The sequence below is a fragment of the Alosa pseudoharengus genome, unplaced genomic scaffold (genome assembly GCF_046254945.1).
Source record: "Alosa pseudoharengus isolate Yale_2024_CS ecotype anadromous, Long Island Sound unplaced genomic scaffold, YU_APseudo_1.1 YU_APseudo_1.1_scf_8, whole genome shotgun sequence".
Classification (NCBI taxonomy): Eukaryota; Metazoa; Chordata; class Actinopteri; order Clupeiformes; family Clupeidae; genus Alosa; species Alosa pseudoharengus.
In genome coordinates, this window is record NW_027468870.1 from 24,231,716 (window position 1) to 24,249,376 (window position 17,661).

General features: G+C 42.0%; 1 protein-coding gene across 1 annotated transcript in view; it reads left to right on the forward strand.

The window, feature by feature from the left end:
* Window positions 1-7,592: 7,592 nt before the first annotated feature.
* klf8 (Kruppel like factor 8) overlaps window positions 7,593-17,661 on the forward strand; it is a 44,040-nt gene continuing 33,971 nt past the window's right edge. Inside the window, exon 1 of the mRNA XM_076273506.1 lies at window positions 7,593-7,943. Within this exon, the coding sequence (XP_076129621.1) occupies window positions 7,917-7,943 (27 nt within the window). The 5' untranslated portion in view covers window positions 7,593-7,916. The remainder of the gene's footprint in view (window positions 7,944-17,661) is intronic.

Consider the following 17,661-nt stretch of genomic DNA (forward strand, 5'->3'; position numbering starts at 1 on the left):
GGAAGTCAGATGTTTTATCATGTATACAGGCTCTCAGGTTTGGAATTAGGTCACCTGGCAGTCCAACAAAAAAGGACTCTATCCCTGAGTAGTGTTTGTGTACTTAAGATGCGCCTTCAGATTACTTTTTTGATAAGTAAATTAATGTTTTAATTAATTTGTGAGTTGTGGCTGCATTCATTTTGTTGTACCACCAGTTCCAAAACTGTCAGATCACATCCAGGTGTTTGTAAATATAAAACCATGTCATATTAAACAACAAACAGGATTATGATCACAGATGCTTGATCCAACTCAAAGCAGTTTCTGCTTCAACCAGTAACAGATGTTAAATTGTGAATAAATGAAACAAATGTAAAAAATAATGCATACCTATACATGCCAAAGAGAATAATTATCCAGGATTTGGAGAAGGATGGTCTCTCTTCATATCACTAATGTAACTGCTTTGCAATGTTTATAGTATTTGTATTATTAGGAAATTAATTATTGAAAGTACTGCATGTCAGATAAAATTGTCACGTGCACACAGATCAGAACACTGGAGAGCAGAGAAACAAATGAGAACTACAAGCTCTTGTTTGGTCATAGACCATTTCATAGTAAACAGCAAACAGGATTATGATCACAACTACTGAATACTACAAGCACTTGTTTGGTCATAGACCATATCATATTAAACAGCAAACAGGATTATGATCACTGCAAGCACTTGTTTGGTCATAGACCATGTCATATTAAACAGCAAACAGGATTATGATCACAACTACTGAATACTGCAAGCACTTGTTTGGTCATAGACCATGTCATATTAAACAGCAAGCAGGATTATGATCACAACTACTGAATACTGCAAGCACTTGTTTGGTCATAGACCATGTCATATTAAACAGCAAACAGGATTATGATCACAACTACTGAATACTGCAAGCACTTGTTTGGTCATAGACCATGTCATATTAAACAGCAAACAGGATTATGATCACAACTACTGAATACTGCAAGCACTTGTTTGGCCATAGATCGATAGTTTCACTCCATGCTGAGTTGATACTGTATACTGGCTTGTTGACCAGGGTAAGAGCAGGGGACATGTGAACCTGTGCGTTAGGGGTTGTGTTTGTTTCACAGCCATGCCAAATATTAGCTGAAGTGGAGTTCTCCCATTGAGGTCATTGCTGCACAAGGTCTGGCTGAGAAACCGAGAGGGAGAGAGAGAAGAGACGAAGAGGGAATCATGTTTATTGCCCACTTATCCAAATACTGTCCACATAGCTTTACTTTTACACATTAACCAAATGCTTGAGTTGAATGATTCAACCTTTTGCTTGTGGTAACAATACAACTGTATGGTTAGAGTTCTTTCTGAACCATGGGAACTAGGCATCTGGACAGGACAGTTGGGTACTAGTGTGTATAGCTTTCTACACATACACGTGCACACACTTGCACTTATTATTGATCATTTTGAAGAGTTCCCTTCAACTGACATTTAGGTAAAACAGTCAGCGGTTTCCCATGATCTTTAAATGAAATTAACTTCCTTTTTAATAAATTAAATAAATTCAAATTTGAAGTGCATAAAATATTGTATTATTCATAAAAATAGAATAGAATAGAATATAATAATATAATAATATAATAATTCTCAGTTGAGGTATTGTAGCATCATAGCATGCAGAGGCATCTCACTACTATAACCTTAAGTCATACAGTTTGAGTTAAAGCCATGAGAATCTTCTAAAAGAACAAAGAGCACACAGTATCATATATGAAATATATACTAAAGGCTCACAGTGTAAAGGCTAAACGATTTCAATACTCTCTGATATGCCATCTTCAGAAGATCACTCCTGCAGTGCAGAGGAAAAGTCATAGGCTAACAGTAGGCCTGACACAATGGACCACAGGCTTTATCTTCAACTTTCAAGATCATGACTTAGGCTACCTCAGTGAGGTCCAGCCTCTCTTTTTGTTGTTAGCACCCTTTTAAAAATGTTTCAGTAACAAAGCAAACTATCAGCTGACACAACCAACAACACAAGGGTAGAGAATCCACATATTTTAGATATACACGGGAAAGATGTAAGTCCTTGTGCTACAGGTAGGGGATTTATCACGATGGCCAATCAACAACCAAGCCTTTTACCATCAAAACAAAATCACCAACCAAGCAACCTTTGTGGACAAAAACCATCATCAACAGAGCAGCTTTCTAGAACATTTCACTGGGGTTATCAAGCAGTCACATTCCCTGTTTCATCCCCACGACACGTCCAGAAGGCTAAACAGTGTCCCAGACCCAGCCCCCGCCACACCAATGATGGGTTCTCTACCAATAAATAGCAACACATTTTGTGGTCATTCCTCTTCATTGCTGTAGCTGTTTACGATCCAATCAGCAACATACACAGCCTACACGGAAGCCCTTGATGCAGGCACCAACAACAGGCTACCACTCCAGAAAATCAGTGGCATGATTTTAATACTTCTCAAAGTCGATCCAAGTTACAACATAATCCCAAGTGGTATGAGTGCCACAGTCATAGCCTTTGGCTTGCCTTTTCAGCAGTTAACAGCAGATAACTGTTAACCAAAATAATAAAAATGTGGGCTTGTGAGGTAATACACATTTTTTGACATTCCAAAGTTAACATCAGAAAACAAGATAAAACACTTCGCTCATTCATTCTATGGCACCTTTAAAAAGAGCCATGACCCATTAATAGCTTACAGCTTTCGTCTTCACCCACCCCATTGACTGAAGTTCTGTGGAGCTGGAAAAACATCATAATGTCTACTACAATTAATTTAATGTGGTTGGCATCCATGAACCATATAGCTCTCTCCAGCTGATCTTCATCTTCAGCTCATCCACTGTCCTTGTTTCGCTTGAGAAACTGCTGTTGAACATCTAGCTTTCTCTTCATGTTTAGGTGCCTCACTTACCCCATGCTTTTCAACTGGTACCACAGCCTGTGTTAATGGTGGTAATAAAGTAATAATGCGCACTCAAGTGGTTTAAGTGTGTACATTAAAAGTTTAGTCTAATCAAAGATTACCAACATGCTTTACATGTAAATAGATCAAGGTAGATAATATATGTACTGTAGATTATCATTACAGGAAATAAAAACTAAACAAAAAAAGTAAAAAGTAGATTAAAATGAATGTATATAAAAAAGAAAATAGTCTGCTAGAACAAAACTAAAGGAAAAGGTGTAATAAACAATGAAACACAATACATTTCATAAGATGCGAAATAAATGAATACACAAAACCATACAATAGATCACCGAATCCTAAATACTTTTGCAATTCAGGGTCACATACATAACTACACTAAGCCCAGAATTTTAACCCATGGTGCAGGATATGTTAATGAGTAGCCTAACAAACACTTATTTATGAAGCAAGGTCTATATAGTCTTGATATGGTGTTGTTACTGCTTATTATCCTGTAACAATCACTATCTAGCTATACCAACTCAAACCATGAAAGATACCACATCTCTATTCCTTGACTGCTCGATCATCTATTGAATTTGGTCCATTTTGTATGGTCCCTGAAAACAAAAATGAAATCATTGTTACATTGTACTAACAGGATCAAAACCATGCGTTTGACACCCAAGTAGTACATATTGATAAATGTCATACATATATGGCATATCACAAATATCTATATATTATTTGGGCAAAAATAAGATTGTGAATATACCACATAAACTTTTCACAAGTTGGGAAGGAATGTTGGATACTCCCATACCAAACAGGAAACAGGAAATTTATACAAAATAATATTGCATAGTAAAACAAGATATTTCCAATACAGATTGATATATAAATATTTGGAAACAAAAAATGGTCTCCAAACTGTCGTTTCTGTCAAGAAGAGGAAGAAACAGTGGACCATTTACTTTGGTATTGTTCAACAACTGTGTTATTTTGGTTAGAAGTCCAGAAGTGGCTAACTCAAAATAACATTAAATTATATATAAATATGTTTACAGTGTTACTTGGTAACCTGTCAGAGACAGAAGATATACAAAATATTATTATTCTACTTGGAAAATATATATTTTTAGATCAACATAAAAATATGATTAATATTAATACATTTAAAAATTATATTAAACTGTATTGTAAAACTGAATGTCAAATGGCATATGAATCAAAAAAGGTTATGTATGCTGAAAGATGGGCTAAACGTAAAGAAGCAGAAAGATGGATAGATTGAAAAATGAAATGGGTAGATGAACATAAATATGCAAAATAATTGAATGCTTTATAAAATAAGCACACTTCCTAAAAGCAGAGGGAGGAGGTTATTACTGTTTTTGTTTATTATTATTTGTTGATTATTTTCTTATTTCTCATGAGTGATTTTGTATTGTCTCCTTATGATCATTATTATAATGAAAAATAAAAACAAAAAATAAAAATGTCTATATATATTTTCTGTAAACTGCTTTGTAGAAAACAGCTGTTAAATTATTATAAAATGTAACTGTAGCAAAGAATATCTGCATAGACTGACTGCATAGCCTATGCAGCCATCTAGTGGTTTTAATGTGAAACTTTTCTGAAACTTTGATGTCACCTGGTGTCACCTCCCTTGGTGTCCAGCTGGTGGCACACTGAGCTCTGAGGGCTTCACATCGTATTGATCATGAGGGCCACAGACACGTCTTGCACATCTTCTTTTCACAATTCACATTAGTAGAACATCAGACCATGAGCAGACAGTGAACAGAAGTGTTACAAAGTGAAACTCACTGTGATATTTAAAATATTTTGTCTATTACTCGATATTACTAGATATTCTCAATAACACTTTCCAAACATAATGGACATTGGCAATGTGTGAAAAAGCTGTAATTGCTAAATATCTCTTGTTATATTGCCCTGGCCATATACAGTATGTGCTCCTTGCTCAACACGCCAGACAGGGAACAAGTCCAGTGGGCCTACTCATGTGACATCCATCTGTTCATCCTCCTAATATTTATTTTGACAGGTTCCTGATTTTAACTCTCAACTCTTCGGCCAATTCAATTATCTCTCAATTCACTCAATTCTGTGCCACAGCTTGTACTTTGTCCTAACCTGGTCAATAACTATACATACACTAAGTACTTACTTTCCTATGAAAGCTGACCATGGGCTTCACCATAACATTATTACAAAAATAAATTGACCGCTTAATAGAAATGACATATTTCTGGAGCAGAGAGGATGCTTGTAGGAATGGAAAGCATTTTCTCATTCTCAGTGACCAGAGGCATGGCCTTGTTTGCTGGTCTGTGAGAACAGGCTCTTGCTCTTGTCATCGATGATGGAGAAGACCTCCATGCCCTCTTAACACTGGAACATAAATAGGAAGGAGCGTCTTTAGTCTGCAGTCTGGAGAGGAAGATGTTATGCCTTCCTCAGACTCAGTATAAAGGTCTGACACATTGCACATTTACACAACATACACAAACTTATAGATGGGAAATGTGCAGCCAAAAGTTGAGATGGTATTGTGTGTAATATAGGTGTGCTGACACTCATATTAACTATTATTTGTATTAACTATTAACTATTATTATAGTTAATATTATTTTTATTTACTATTAACTATTATAATGAGAAAGGAGGAATGACAGTGCAGTTGTAAATTCAGCAGCTGACTATAACTGACTGCTAAATGACATGTAAATTGGGAAGATCTATTGTACATGTTATCATTTAGCAGACACCTTCATCCAAAGTGAGATATACTGTAGTGTTGTATAGCTACATAAAGCCTCCTGCATGTGAGCTTCCTGGGCATCAAACAAATGCCCTTGGTGTGGTTAGCACCTACCTGTGCTGCTGCTGAGCTATAGGATGTTGCAGCGGATGTCCTCCAGGGTCAGCTGCCCTTCTGGAGGGGTGCCTAAATAGATTGCCGTGCTGAAATCGCTCCAACGGATGTCAGTACACGACACACCCACTAGGTGGAAACATTAGAGTACACACCCTCCCTTGAACACACACACACACACACACACACACACACACACACACATTCACCCTCCCACCCAAGAGTATAATTTCCATCGCTAGTCAAAGTAAAAGTCTCTAACCATAAAAGTTCTATATCTGTGTGTGGTCAAGAGCATTGGGTTCTTCAAAACGACTAGGCTACATTCTGTGAACATGCACATTAAAATGGTTAATTTCAGTGCAAGTGGTGTAGACTGATGTAAAGATATGTGTGAAATTTTACATAAAAAGGGAAGTGAATTTTCTGTTTTGTTTAAGTAATCGATTTGTATGTTTTTTTTGTTCACTATTGACCTCTGGGTGGGGTTTAATGACTCTCTCTTATTCAAGTTAGTTGCCCCATCACCATGACCGTAGGCCTACCCTAACCATGGTGTCAACAAATGTAATTGCACCCAACTTCTGGTTCCATTTCTGAAGAGGTAGGCTGTTTGGCTTTGAGAAGTGTACTTTTCTGCAGAAATTCAGGTGAGGTGCAAAAAGCAACAGTGAAATATAAAATCAAAAACAGAGTATTGTTTGTTATGGAGACTGTTGGATCACTCTCTTCTGCTCTCTAAACTCTTTTGCTGAAATTCAAATCTGTAAAATAACATATGTTAATAATTGCAATCATAATCACACTAATTAATCGCTATGATTACTTCGTTGATTAAAAATGTACTTGAATAGCTTGAACTTGAATCTTCGTCTTTATTTAGCAGCGTTGTATTAATTTTGTATTACATAGTGTTTATAGCGACAGGTATGCATCTGTCTGAGCAGTAGAATTCAAGTTGTAAAATGTAAATATGTTTGCAAAATGTCCGTTTAGTTTGACCATGCTTCCCTCTCTGTACAGCGCACAGAAATCGGATAGATAAGGACCGAGCCACACCCTCTCTCATATGCTCACAGAGGGTGTGGCTGTGAAAGCTTGGCCCTCCTCCTCTGCCACATTCAGAGAGCGTGATGAACAAGAGCAAATTGTAGGCTACTGATGAAGTTGTAGGCCTACGCTTCTCAGTGAATTAAAACTTTTAAATAGGTGTTTATCCTAGCCTACCACTTAAATATTTACCATAAGCCAACCAAAGATAATATATTGTGTTCAATATATTGTGCCAAACTAAATGCTGCCTGCTCAACAATGATAGGATTTGTGAAACAGCGGTGGTCCTTTGAAATAATACTTTTTGGTATGTTTTTAGGGAGAGGGTATTTTCTGTCATATGTGAGTTTATAATGTGTGTGTGTTTAATGTGTGTGTGTGTTTGAGAGAGAGAGAGAGAGAGAGAGATACAGAAAGAGAGTTAGTGAGAGAGTGCGCGCACTCGCGCTCGTGATGGAAACAGTGCAGAATTCAGGTGCTCAACACAGCGCCAAGTAAAAGTATCACTGGAGAAGCCTAGAACATCCGGTACAATTGACGTCATTAGGTGAGGTGACAGGGTGTGTTCTGCTGGCCAGCAAACTGAACCAGCGACCATGGCGATGAAATCAAAAATCGGAGCAAGCGGTGTGGAGGCGATTTGGAGAGGACTGGACGCTGCTGCTGGTGCGAGCTGCTCTGCGGCTGGCTACATAGCCTCTGATTGACACAGTTGAGGGGTGGGGACGCAGGGTGGGGTCAGAACCAGGGAGAGGCGGAGGAGAGACGGAGAGATCGAGCCCAACCCTGAACACGGCTACAACACACCGAGAGAGGCTGGGGGAGCGAAAGAGAATTTTCGACGCTGGAGATATGCGTTAAATGACTAGTCGAGGGAACAGTTAACGTTTCATGTTTAAAAATAATCCTAAAGGTAGAAAACTGCAAGCAGGAATACTATTATTCAAATACACCCCGCCCGACCGATCCCCCTACTCCACCCCTTCAGCCCTTCGCCCGCTTAGCTACCGAGATGCACACGGAGACTCGTAACACGAAAGTAAGTCCGTTTTGCCCGTTATTGACTCTCCAGTCCAACTGTCAGTGACAGCAGTCAGTTCATATTTACAGTTAAACATATTTTTGTCTGCTTGAATAAATAGTCCTTTTGGGTAGGTTGTATTGACAGTAGTATTGACAGTAGACGTACAGCAGTGAATTTACCCTGCGTATACCAGCATCTATAAGCCCTTAATACGAATCAATAGTGGAGTAACTAGGTAGCCTAGATGACTATAACCGACTGGCGCAGAATCCCATGGCAACTTGAATTGCTGCCACCAATATCACAAATATTGTGAAATTCTCTGCACGAATGTTTCTGTCGACCTGCTTCCCGGTATAGTGATTCCTCGCATTGAGAGTCTCAAATGCGGCGAAAATGAACGCGACCGGGATGGAACCAACATTTCTCGACATCTGCGCGGTTGAGTCCTCTGTGCAGGGTTCAACTGAGCAATGCGTGCGGCAGGAAGGAAACACGGCAACTGTTTGATAACGAGACTCCATCTTAGTTTCTTAAAGCGACAGTGCCTTTACCGTTGCAGAGAACGGTGGCAGGCTTGAAGCCAGGTGCACAGTCTCCTGGGAATCGGAACAATGCATCCTCAGGCACCATTATCAACAAAGCTATACCATTTGAGCGCTTACCCATAACGCACAGATCATGAGACCTGTACTTTGTGTCTGTGACATGAAAAAGATCATGCGTTTTATCAGGCAGTGGCCACATATTTGACTGATCTTAGTGCCTTAACTCTGCTTGTCAGATGACCCTTGTAGATATTGATATAGGCTGTAACAGCATAGAAATTGTCAAGGAAATAATTTCACTTAATATTCTGTTTTCATTTAAACTTCTATTCAGCAATCACTCTACCATTGGTGCCATGTGCTAAACAGTTGGGTGAAGTCTATTAAGAAATAGCTCTCTTGAGCAAAACACATTTTAGCTTGTGTTATTCACTGTTATTCATCTAATCCATTCAGCTTGCATCTCACCTGGTCCCACAGTAAAATAGACCTCCACAGACACTAGGTTACCTATAGTTAGACCCTGGAACAAATCCAGCTGGTCATTGTTCAACATTGCTCAAAAGTCCAAGAGGCCAAGGGGAAAGAAAGAGAAAGGGAAAGAAAGAGAAAGGGTGAGAGTGTGTGAGAAAGAGGGGGGAAGCCTCTGGCCGGATGGCAAGGTTGCCATGATGTTAGGGGTGTGCCTCATAGCTAGCAATCATTAACAGATGTGCACAAACTTTTGCCCAACAGGTTAGATACAACAGACCCCAGCTAGTGCATGCACATGGGTCCAGTCCTTCTGGCGTTGTCACAGTGACGTTGCACTTGGTGTGGTGTCGGTGTTGGTGTGCTTATGTGTGTTTGAGATGTTTATGAGGAAAGGCCTAGCAACTAAATGGGGGCGGTGATGGCATTGGCATAGTGGCAGTGATGTTAGCATTCCTTTGGGTTAGTGTCAGGGGATGTTGAAGCTTGTTTCTGAAGACTTCACATTTCCAGGCTTTGTGGTCATGCCCACTGGACGGCCATATCAGCTGGAGTTTTTTGGGTGAAGAGCGAAGACAACAGCAAGCAGCTAGAGAGCGGCTGGCGGCTAGCTGGCAGGGCGCACTGTTTTTAGGTTTGGAGGCAGGGAGGTCTGGCCTCGTCCTGGAGTGGCTATTTATTTTTAGTGTCCGCTCTCCATGTGTAATGGGGAGGCAGGCAGCCGTCCGGGGTGTGACTGAGGTTCTGCTGCACGTACACGTTGAGAGGGAGAGGCGGGCACGCCTTAGCAGCTTCTCTCTCTCTCTCTCTCTCTCTCTCTCTCTCTCTCTCTCTCTCTCTCTCTTTCTCTATTTTCGCTGTCTCTAACTGTGCACCTCTTTCTCTCGCTTCTTCTCACTTTCTGACTCCCACCCTGTATCTTCTCTTTGTCATCATAACCTAGATTGCTGTCCATTGCTCATCTCTTCCTCTCTATTTGACTGGTCCTCTCTCTCTCTCTCTCTATCTCACTCACACACACACACACACACACACACACACACACACACACAAACTGGGGGGGGGGGGGGGGCTGGTTGGATGATGCACACAAACACCATCACATAGTCTACCCTTGGCCATGTCCCCTGTCTTTTGCTGTCAGTCTCCTTCCTTATGTCTTTGTCTTCCAGATCAGTCCTTTCTGCCTTTCTCAGTATTTCTCCTTACTTCACCTCCAGATCTCCCTCTGTCTCCCTCTCTCTCTTTCCCTCCCTCTCTGTGTTTACATCAGGCAGAAGCACTGCCGTGTTGCAGTGTTCCTGATTAGAGTGATGAGGAACTGGGCGTTGGTGCTTGGCGGGGCTGATCTCAGATCAGTTGTCGAGGAGACGAGGCAGGAAGTGACTGGTGGCTGTTTCTCGGGGGCCACACCCCAGACGTTCTCAACACCTCCTCACCTCAGCAATTCTCTCTCTCTCGCTCTCTCTCTCTCTCTCTCTCTAAACAAGTGGCTGGGATCACACCCACTCAGTACAACTGCTCTGCTTCACTGAATCTTATAAGCAGCCTATGTCATAAATGCCTCAGGAAGCTAGGCGTATCAGCGCATAGGGTGTCCTAACTGACGCTGCATTGTATACAGTGGCTGGGTGTTTTAGTGTGTGCCTGTTTGCCTGTATGTGGTGTGATGGGCAAGAATTTCAGTTAAAAGTTAGGATGAGACAGAAGCCTGTTGCCATGGTAACCCACGCCAGAAAAAAGGGAGAAGGCTGTCTTTAAAGTTTGAGGAGGAGTGCATCTGGGACTGTTATGCTACTGTGTGTGTGTGTGTGTGTGTGTGTGTGTTGTGTGTGTGTTTTGGTGAGTGAAGAGGACAAGAGAAGGTGTTGTGACTTGAGGTTTCAGTGTCATTAAGGTGCTCACACCTCCAACTGAAGGGAGACAAACTTGTGTATTAAAACTGGCCCTCCACAACTACACACATTTACACCTGGACTGCCATTTAGCCTTCTATGTCAGTTCTTCCTGGAAACTTACTTTCTTGCTTGATTATGTACACACTGTCAGTCATTCTTGTTCTTTCTCTTTCTGTCACAAACACACACACACACACACACACACACACACACACACACACACACACACACGCACGCACACACACACACACACACATTTACACCAGCATTTACAGTACACACAGACACACACTCTCCATCTGGGCTACATACAAAGTACACACACCCTCATACTATATCTCAATTTGTGTTTGTTGTACATAAACACACAAATGCACACACAGATACACACACACACGCACGCACACACACACACACACATTTACACCAGCATTTACAGTACACACAGACACACACTCTCCATTTGGGCTACATACAAAGTACACACACCCTCATACTATATCTCAATTTGTGTGTGTTGTACATAAACACACAAATGCACACACAGATACACACACACACGCACGCACGCACACACACACATTTACACCAGCATTTACAGTACACACAGACACACACTCTCCATCTGGGCTACATACAAAGTACACACACCCTCATACTATATCTCAATTTGTGTGTGTTGTACATAAACACACAAATGCACACACAGATACACACACACACACACACACACACATTTCATTCCTCCAGTCTTCTGCCAAGGCCCAAACCAAACCCAAAAGCTCTGAGCTCTTCACACTGAAGGCCCCTCTTCTTTGTAAAGCACAAAAACAGAGCACTTCCTGCTTCACTCTGACAGCTAGCCCAAACCATGCAATACGCACACACACACACACACACACACACACACACACACACACACACACACACACACACACACACAGTTTTCACCTTAGCGACAGCAAGCTCCATGCGCTGGCTCAATGGCCAGTCATAAAAGATGAAAGAGTGGAGAGGCTGGTCTGCTCTCAGACCTCCTTATTGTCTCCCTGGACCCCGGATCACTTTATTTCAGCCGCCAGGGTCATTTGTGTTGAACTCTGCCATTAACTGTTACCAGGCACGTGCATCAGACACTGTTAGCGGCCATGTATATCACTTACGCTCTGCTAGTGGTGTGCGTTATCAGTCATAATAAACTGGCAGTGTTATAAGAGGACAACTGTGAGCTATCTGATGGACTTCACTTGGACCATAGAAATTAGTCAATTTCTAAAGATGTCCAGTTGAAAGAATGCAGGCTTTCACTTCTTAAACAAAAACAACCTTTTTTTTCCTTGAGTTAGAGATTTGACCCAGATGTGATTCAGTTGGTGTGTGCAAAATGACCCACTGTTAAGTCTAGATGGTTTGCAATTACCTTTATCACATGAAAAAAACAATGCTTATGGTGTTTTGTATAGGAGTAGGCTGGAGTTTTGTATAAGAGTAGGTTGGAGGTATAGTATAGTATTAGTATTAATACTCTTTTGATCCCGTGAGGGAAATTTGGTCTCTGCATTTATCCCAATCCGTGAATTAGTGAAACACACTCAGCACACAGTGAACACACAATGAGGTGAAGCACACACTAATCCCGGCGCAGTGAGCTGCCTGCAACAACAACGGCGCTCGGGGAGCAGTGAGGGGTTAGGTGCCTTGCTCAGGGTATCTTCCCTTCTTCTGAAAAGCCCATACTGCTCTGTTGCATGGAGCCTTGTAGCCTTGTAGCCTTTTCAGGCTTTACCCCAAATAAGTCCTGTGGGGACCTTGTAAAGCATGAGTGTGTTGCTGGTGGAAGCCAAGGGACTGGGTAGTGTCAACACTGGATAGATGACTTGGTGAGGCAACACTAAAGAAAGAGCAAAAAAGAGAGCGAGGTAGGAAGGGAAGAGAGCGAAGAGGGACAGAGAGAGAGACGAAGAGAGGCTAAGGGAGGAGGATGAGAGGAGCGGAGAGATAAACACAAGCAAAGAGAGAAGGCAACAGGGAGTTTGAGTCAGACTGACTGACTGAATGAATGAATGAATGAATGAATGTGTATTACTGTTTGTGTGAGAATTTCTGCAAAGAGAGAGAGAGAGAGAGAGAGAGAAAGAGAGAGAGAGAGCGAAAACGTCTGTGACCTCCAAGAGTAATACATTTAGCCTGTAAGCATTAGCGGAACTGCTGACTTTAGAGGCAAGGGCCCAGAGCACATGACTGAGCTAAGGGGAGGGTCCTTGAAAGGGTGTGTGCGTATGTCTGTGTGAGTGTGGTGTGGTTGAGGAGGAGGGGCATTGTAAGCAAGCGCTGAGAGAGAGAGAGAGTGTGTGTGTGTATGTGTGTATGTCTGTGCCTGTGTGTGTGTGTTGTGGGGAACTTTGGCAGGGTTGGATTGAGTTTGCAGGGGTGGATTTGTGTAGCGGTCTGACGCAGGTGGTGGGTGGGCTGTGTGTGTGTGTGTGTGTGTGTGTGAGTGAGAATGAGTCTGTGTGTGTGTGTGTGTGTGTGTGTGTGTATGTGTGTGCGTATTGCATGGTTTGGGCTAGCTGTCAGAGTGAAGCAGGAAGTGCTCTGTTTTTGTGCTTTACAAAGAAGAGGGCCTTCAGTGTGAAGAGCTCAGAGCTTTTGGGTTTGGTTTGGGCCTTGGCAGAAGACTGGAGGAATGAAGTGTGTGTGTGTGTGTGTGTGTATCTGTGTGTACATTTGTGTGTTTATGTACAACACACACAAATTGAGATATAGTATGAGGGTGTGTGTACTTTTTATGTAGCCCAGATGGAGAGTGTGTAAATATGAGATTGGTTGAGTGTGAGCATGTTTGTGTGTCTGTGTGTGTACTATAAATGCTGGTGTACATGTGTGTGTGTTTGTGTGTGTGTTTTGCTGTGTCTGTGTCTGTGTCTGTTAATGTGGTTTTGTTGTGTGTACAGTATGTGTTTGTATGTACATGTTTGGATGTATGTATGTGTGTGTTTGTGTGTGAATATGGTGGAGGGAGTGTGAGGACGTCGTCCATGCCTCCCCAGATTAGGGCCGGTGTGACAGAATGACCCCCTGCCATCGCCGCACAATCATTAACGAGGGAAAGAATCCCGTCCCCATAGCAACCCCTGCAGTTCTGCCAAACTGCCTGCAATGAAATGGGAGAGGAGGGGAGTAGGGGTGAGGAGGAGTGGGGAGGGTGTGTCTGAATGTGTGTGTGTGTGTGTGTGTGTGTGTGTGTGTGTGTGTGTGTGTGTGTGTGTGTGTGTGTGTATGAAGCTATTGATGTCGGAAACGTCAGGCTGTCTTTAGCTCTTTTCGCCGGGGTCAGAAGAGAGTTAAGGCTATGAGCCGTATGTGTTTATTGTGTGTGTGACATACATATGACTAAACACACAAACACACACACACACACACACACACACACACACACACACACACACATACACACACACACACACATTTTGAGTGTTTCTGTCATCCTGAGTGAAAGTACAAAGGCAAGCTGTTGCCATCACCACGTTCACCTCTTGATAGTATTGCCTGGAAGAACCCAAACCTTCTCAGGTAACTGTGCAATGGAAACTGAGAAGGCCATCCAGGATTTCAAACACTGGCACCAGAGCTGCCTACCTGCCATTCTCATTTTCCCTTTTCCCTCATCTCTCTCTCTCCTCCTCTCTTTATCTCTCCCCCTCTCCCCCCACCTGTCTATCTCTACCTCCGCTGTAGAGTAGTGAAGCTCTTCCTTCCTGGCGCTGTGTGGTTTTGGTCGTCCTCATATGAAACAGGTTAGCTTGTGAGCAACAGAGAAAGAAGCAAGTGTGAGAAAGTCTGACCAACATCTTCTCAATGCATAACAGCATCATAAAAGTCACAAGACTGTAGGCTAGCCTGTGTGAGTAAGGGGGTAAAGCCATGGGCTTGATACCTAGAGAGCACATCAGCACTGAAAAAAAGAAAGTAAAAGAATATACATATATTATCTTGCCAGTGTCTAGTGCTTGCAAAATAAACATTTAGGACTTTTACCCATAAATGGATTAAGCCTAGCCCAAGTTTTTTTTTTTGTGATCCTCTTTTAGTCCAAGCGTTTTTTTTTTCAGTGGAAATCTCAGTTGAAATTCTCTGTTAGTCCAGGACTAGGCTTAATCCTCGTACGGGAAATCAACCCTTAGTAATTTACTGGTGAAAGTAATTTTGTGGTGGGAGTAGTGTTTGTGTGAAGACACTGTTGAGCCAGTACCACATACTTAAACGCACCCAATTCCATTGAGGTAGGAGAGGAGACAGTTTGTGGCTTGTGTTTTGTGTTAAAGGCTGTTTAAATTGGCTACATGTTGAATTTTTGTTGGTTTCCTGTTTGAACTACTTCCTGTATGTTGAGTGTTTTTAGTTTCTGTATGAGAAACTTGGTCAGTGTGTGTGTGTGTGTGTGTGTGTGTGTGTGTGTGTGTGTGTGTGTGTGTGTGTTCGTGTGTGCGTGTATGTCTGTGTTTGTGTGTGTGTAGAGACGGCTTGTGGGAGGCAACAGGCGCTTGGTTTACATCAGAAGGGTGTGTCCAGATAAGACCCAGGCCCTCCGTGCCAGCCTTAAAGACTCTTGGGCGTTTCCCACTGCCACTGACTGCACGCAGGCCAGTGTTATGTGTGTGTGTGTGTGTGTGTGTGTGTGTGTTTGTGGATTTCTGTGGAAGACTCCCAGCTGTCAACTTAAAGGAATTATCCGGAGTAAAATGCACTTTAGATCAATTTACGGATGATTGGGAGTACATACGTTGAGTTGACATCAAAATTATGTCATTCGGATGTGTTTTGAGAAAGTTCGATTTTACCGTTTTTAGTCAAAACTCGTTAGCCTGTTAGTGACCAGGGCATGTCATTTCACCGCTACAAAACGCTATTTTTATACCTCTTCTACAGTTCCAAACAACATTACACTTACGTGGTAGTGAGTAGAGGGTCCCTAAAGCCAAACCGAAGTATCCCCAGGTCTTTATGTGGTTGTATAGAGAGTCCAGAATGAATTTCATCAAGCCAGTAACTTTCCGGAAATGTTGCTGCTGCAGCTGGCATCTTTAGGGGAAAGTCCGTAAGAGTCGATTGCCGAGTATGGAGTAACACGCTCTGCTCTAGAAATTCACAATTTCGTCGCCGTTTAAAAAAACAAAAAAAAAACATAGTCCAGTATTTCTTTCGAAATTGAAATGAAGTTGTATGCAACAGCAAACCCTAGCTTACTAACAGGTTGGAATTTTGAAATGTCACGTGACGTGATGTCGTGCAACGACGTGATGCAATCGACTCCTACAGACTTTCCCCTAAAGATGCTAGCTGCAGCAGCAACATTTCCGGAAAGGTACTGGCTTGATGAAATTCATTCTGGACTCTCTATCCGACCACATAAAGACCTCGGGATACTTCGGTTTGGCTTTAGGGACCCTCTACTCACTACCAAGTAAGTGTAATGTTGTTTGGAACTGTAGAAGAGGTATAAAAATAGCGTTTTGTAGCGGCGAAATGACATGCCCTGGTCACTAACAGGCTAACGAGTTTTGACTAAAAACGGTAAAATCGAACTTTCTCAAAACACATCCGAATGACATGATTTCTAAAGTGCATTTTACTCCAGATAATTCCTTTAAATCTTCCTTAACTTTTGAGGTGTGTGTGTGTGTATGTGTGTGTGTGTGTTATGTTTGTTAACAAGTTAATTCCTGTGATGGTGCCAAATCCAATATGAATATGAATGATTCTATATGTTCTTCCCCCCCCCCCCCACACACTCCAACCACCTACCCATCCACCCTCCCAAACACACATACGGACACACACAGAGTGGAGAGTGCACTCTCTGGAAGCTCTTGAGGGCGAGGTAGAGAAAGAACAGGAGAGAGAGGGGGTGAGAGAAGAGAAGGAGAGGGGGAAAGAGAGGGGAGGTTGAGAGAGACACGGACTGTGAGGAACTGTGCGTCTGTGTTTGTCCACTGGAGAACAGAGCCTGCCTACGTGTCATTGCTGTTGGGCTGTTATTGCAGATCTTTCTCATGGTCTCTCATGTCGGCCTATGCATGCCTACTTTACATGAAAGTATGGAGATTAAGTTAGTAAGGCTTTATGCTCCCATCAATCATTCCATCACAAAGACCCAAATGAAAGGAACATGTTTGGTGTTTGGGCTTATTTGAACCTATATAATAATAGAGCACTTCTGTGGGCTACGTTGTAACTTAGGTATGAGCTACACCAGGCGCGTAACTGAAGCGTTCCGTTCGCGACGCGTAAAATCCATTTTAGATTAATAGTCTATTTTTTTCGAACGTACTCCCCACTGTCACGTCTGGTGTAGCTACTTCCACTGATTATAATGGAAGCTAATTGTTGCAGCAGACGCAACGCGAACGGAACGCTTCAGTTACGCGCCTGGTGTAGCTCAGCCCTTAGGCCCCTGCTAAGCCTATGTCTGGTTATAAAAACATCTGTCTTGTAAGATCATTAGAATGAACATTAGTGAAAAATAAAGAATGCTTACAGTGGCCGTATAACCGTGTACTTAATGGGTTTGACTGTTTTACCCTAGTGGTTTCTATTATGAACTATTTGAAGCCTTAGCACTGCGGGTTGATGTTGATGTGAAATAATCCATTGAAATGTAGTAGTCAACTATTCTTTAGGATAGAATTTATGGACAGAATTTACAGTGTATCTGAGCCAAACAGGTTTGATGCAGTGCTTATAAACAAACACGCCAGCTTTTTGAGGAATTAGCTTATTTGCCCCCAGAGTTAGACAAGAGTAGCCTATACATAC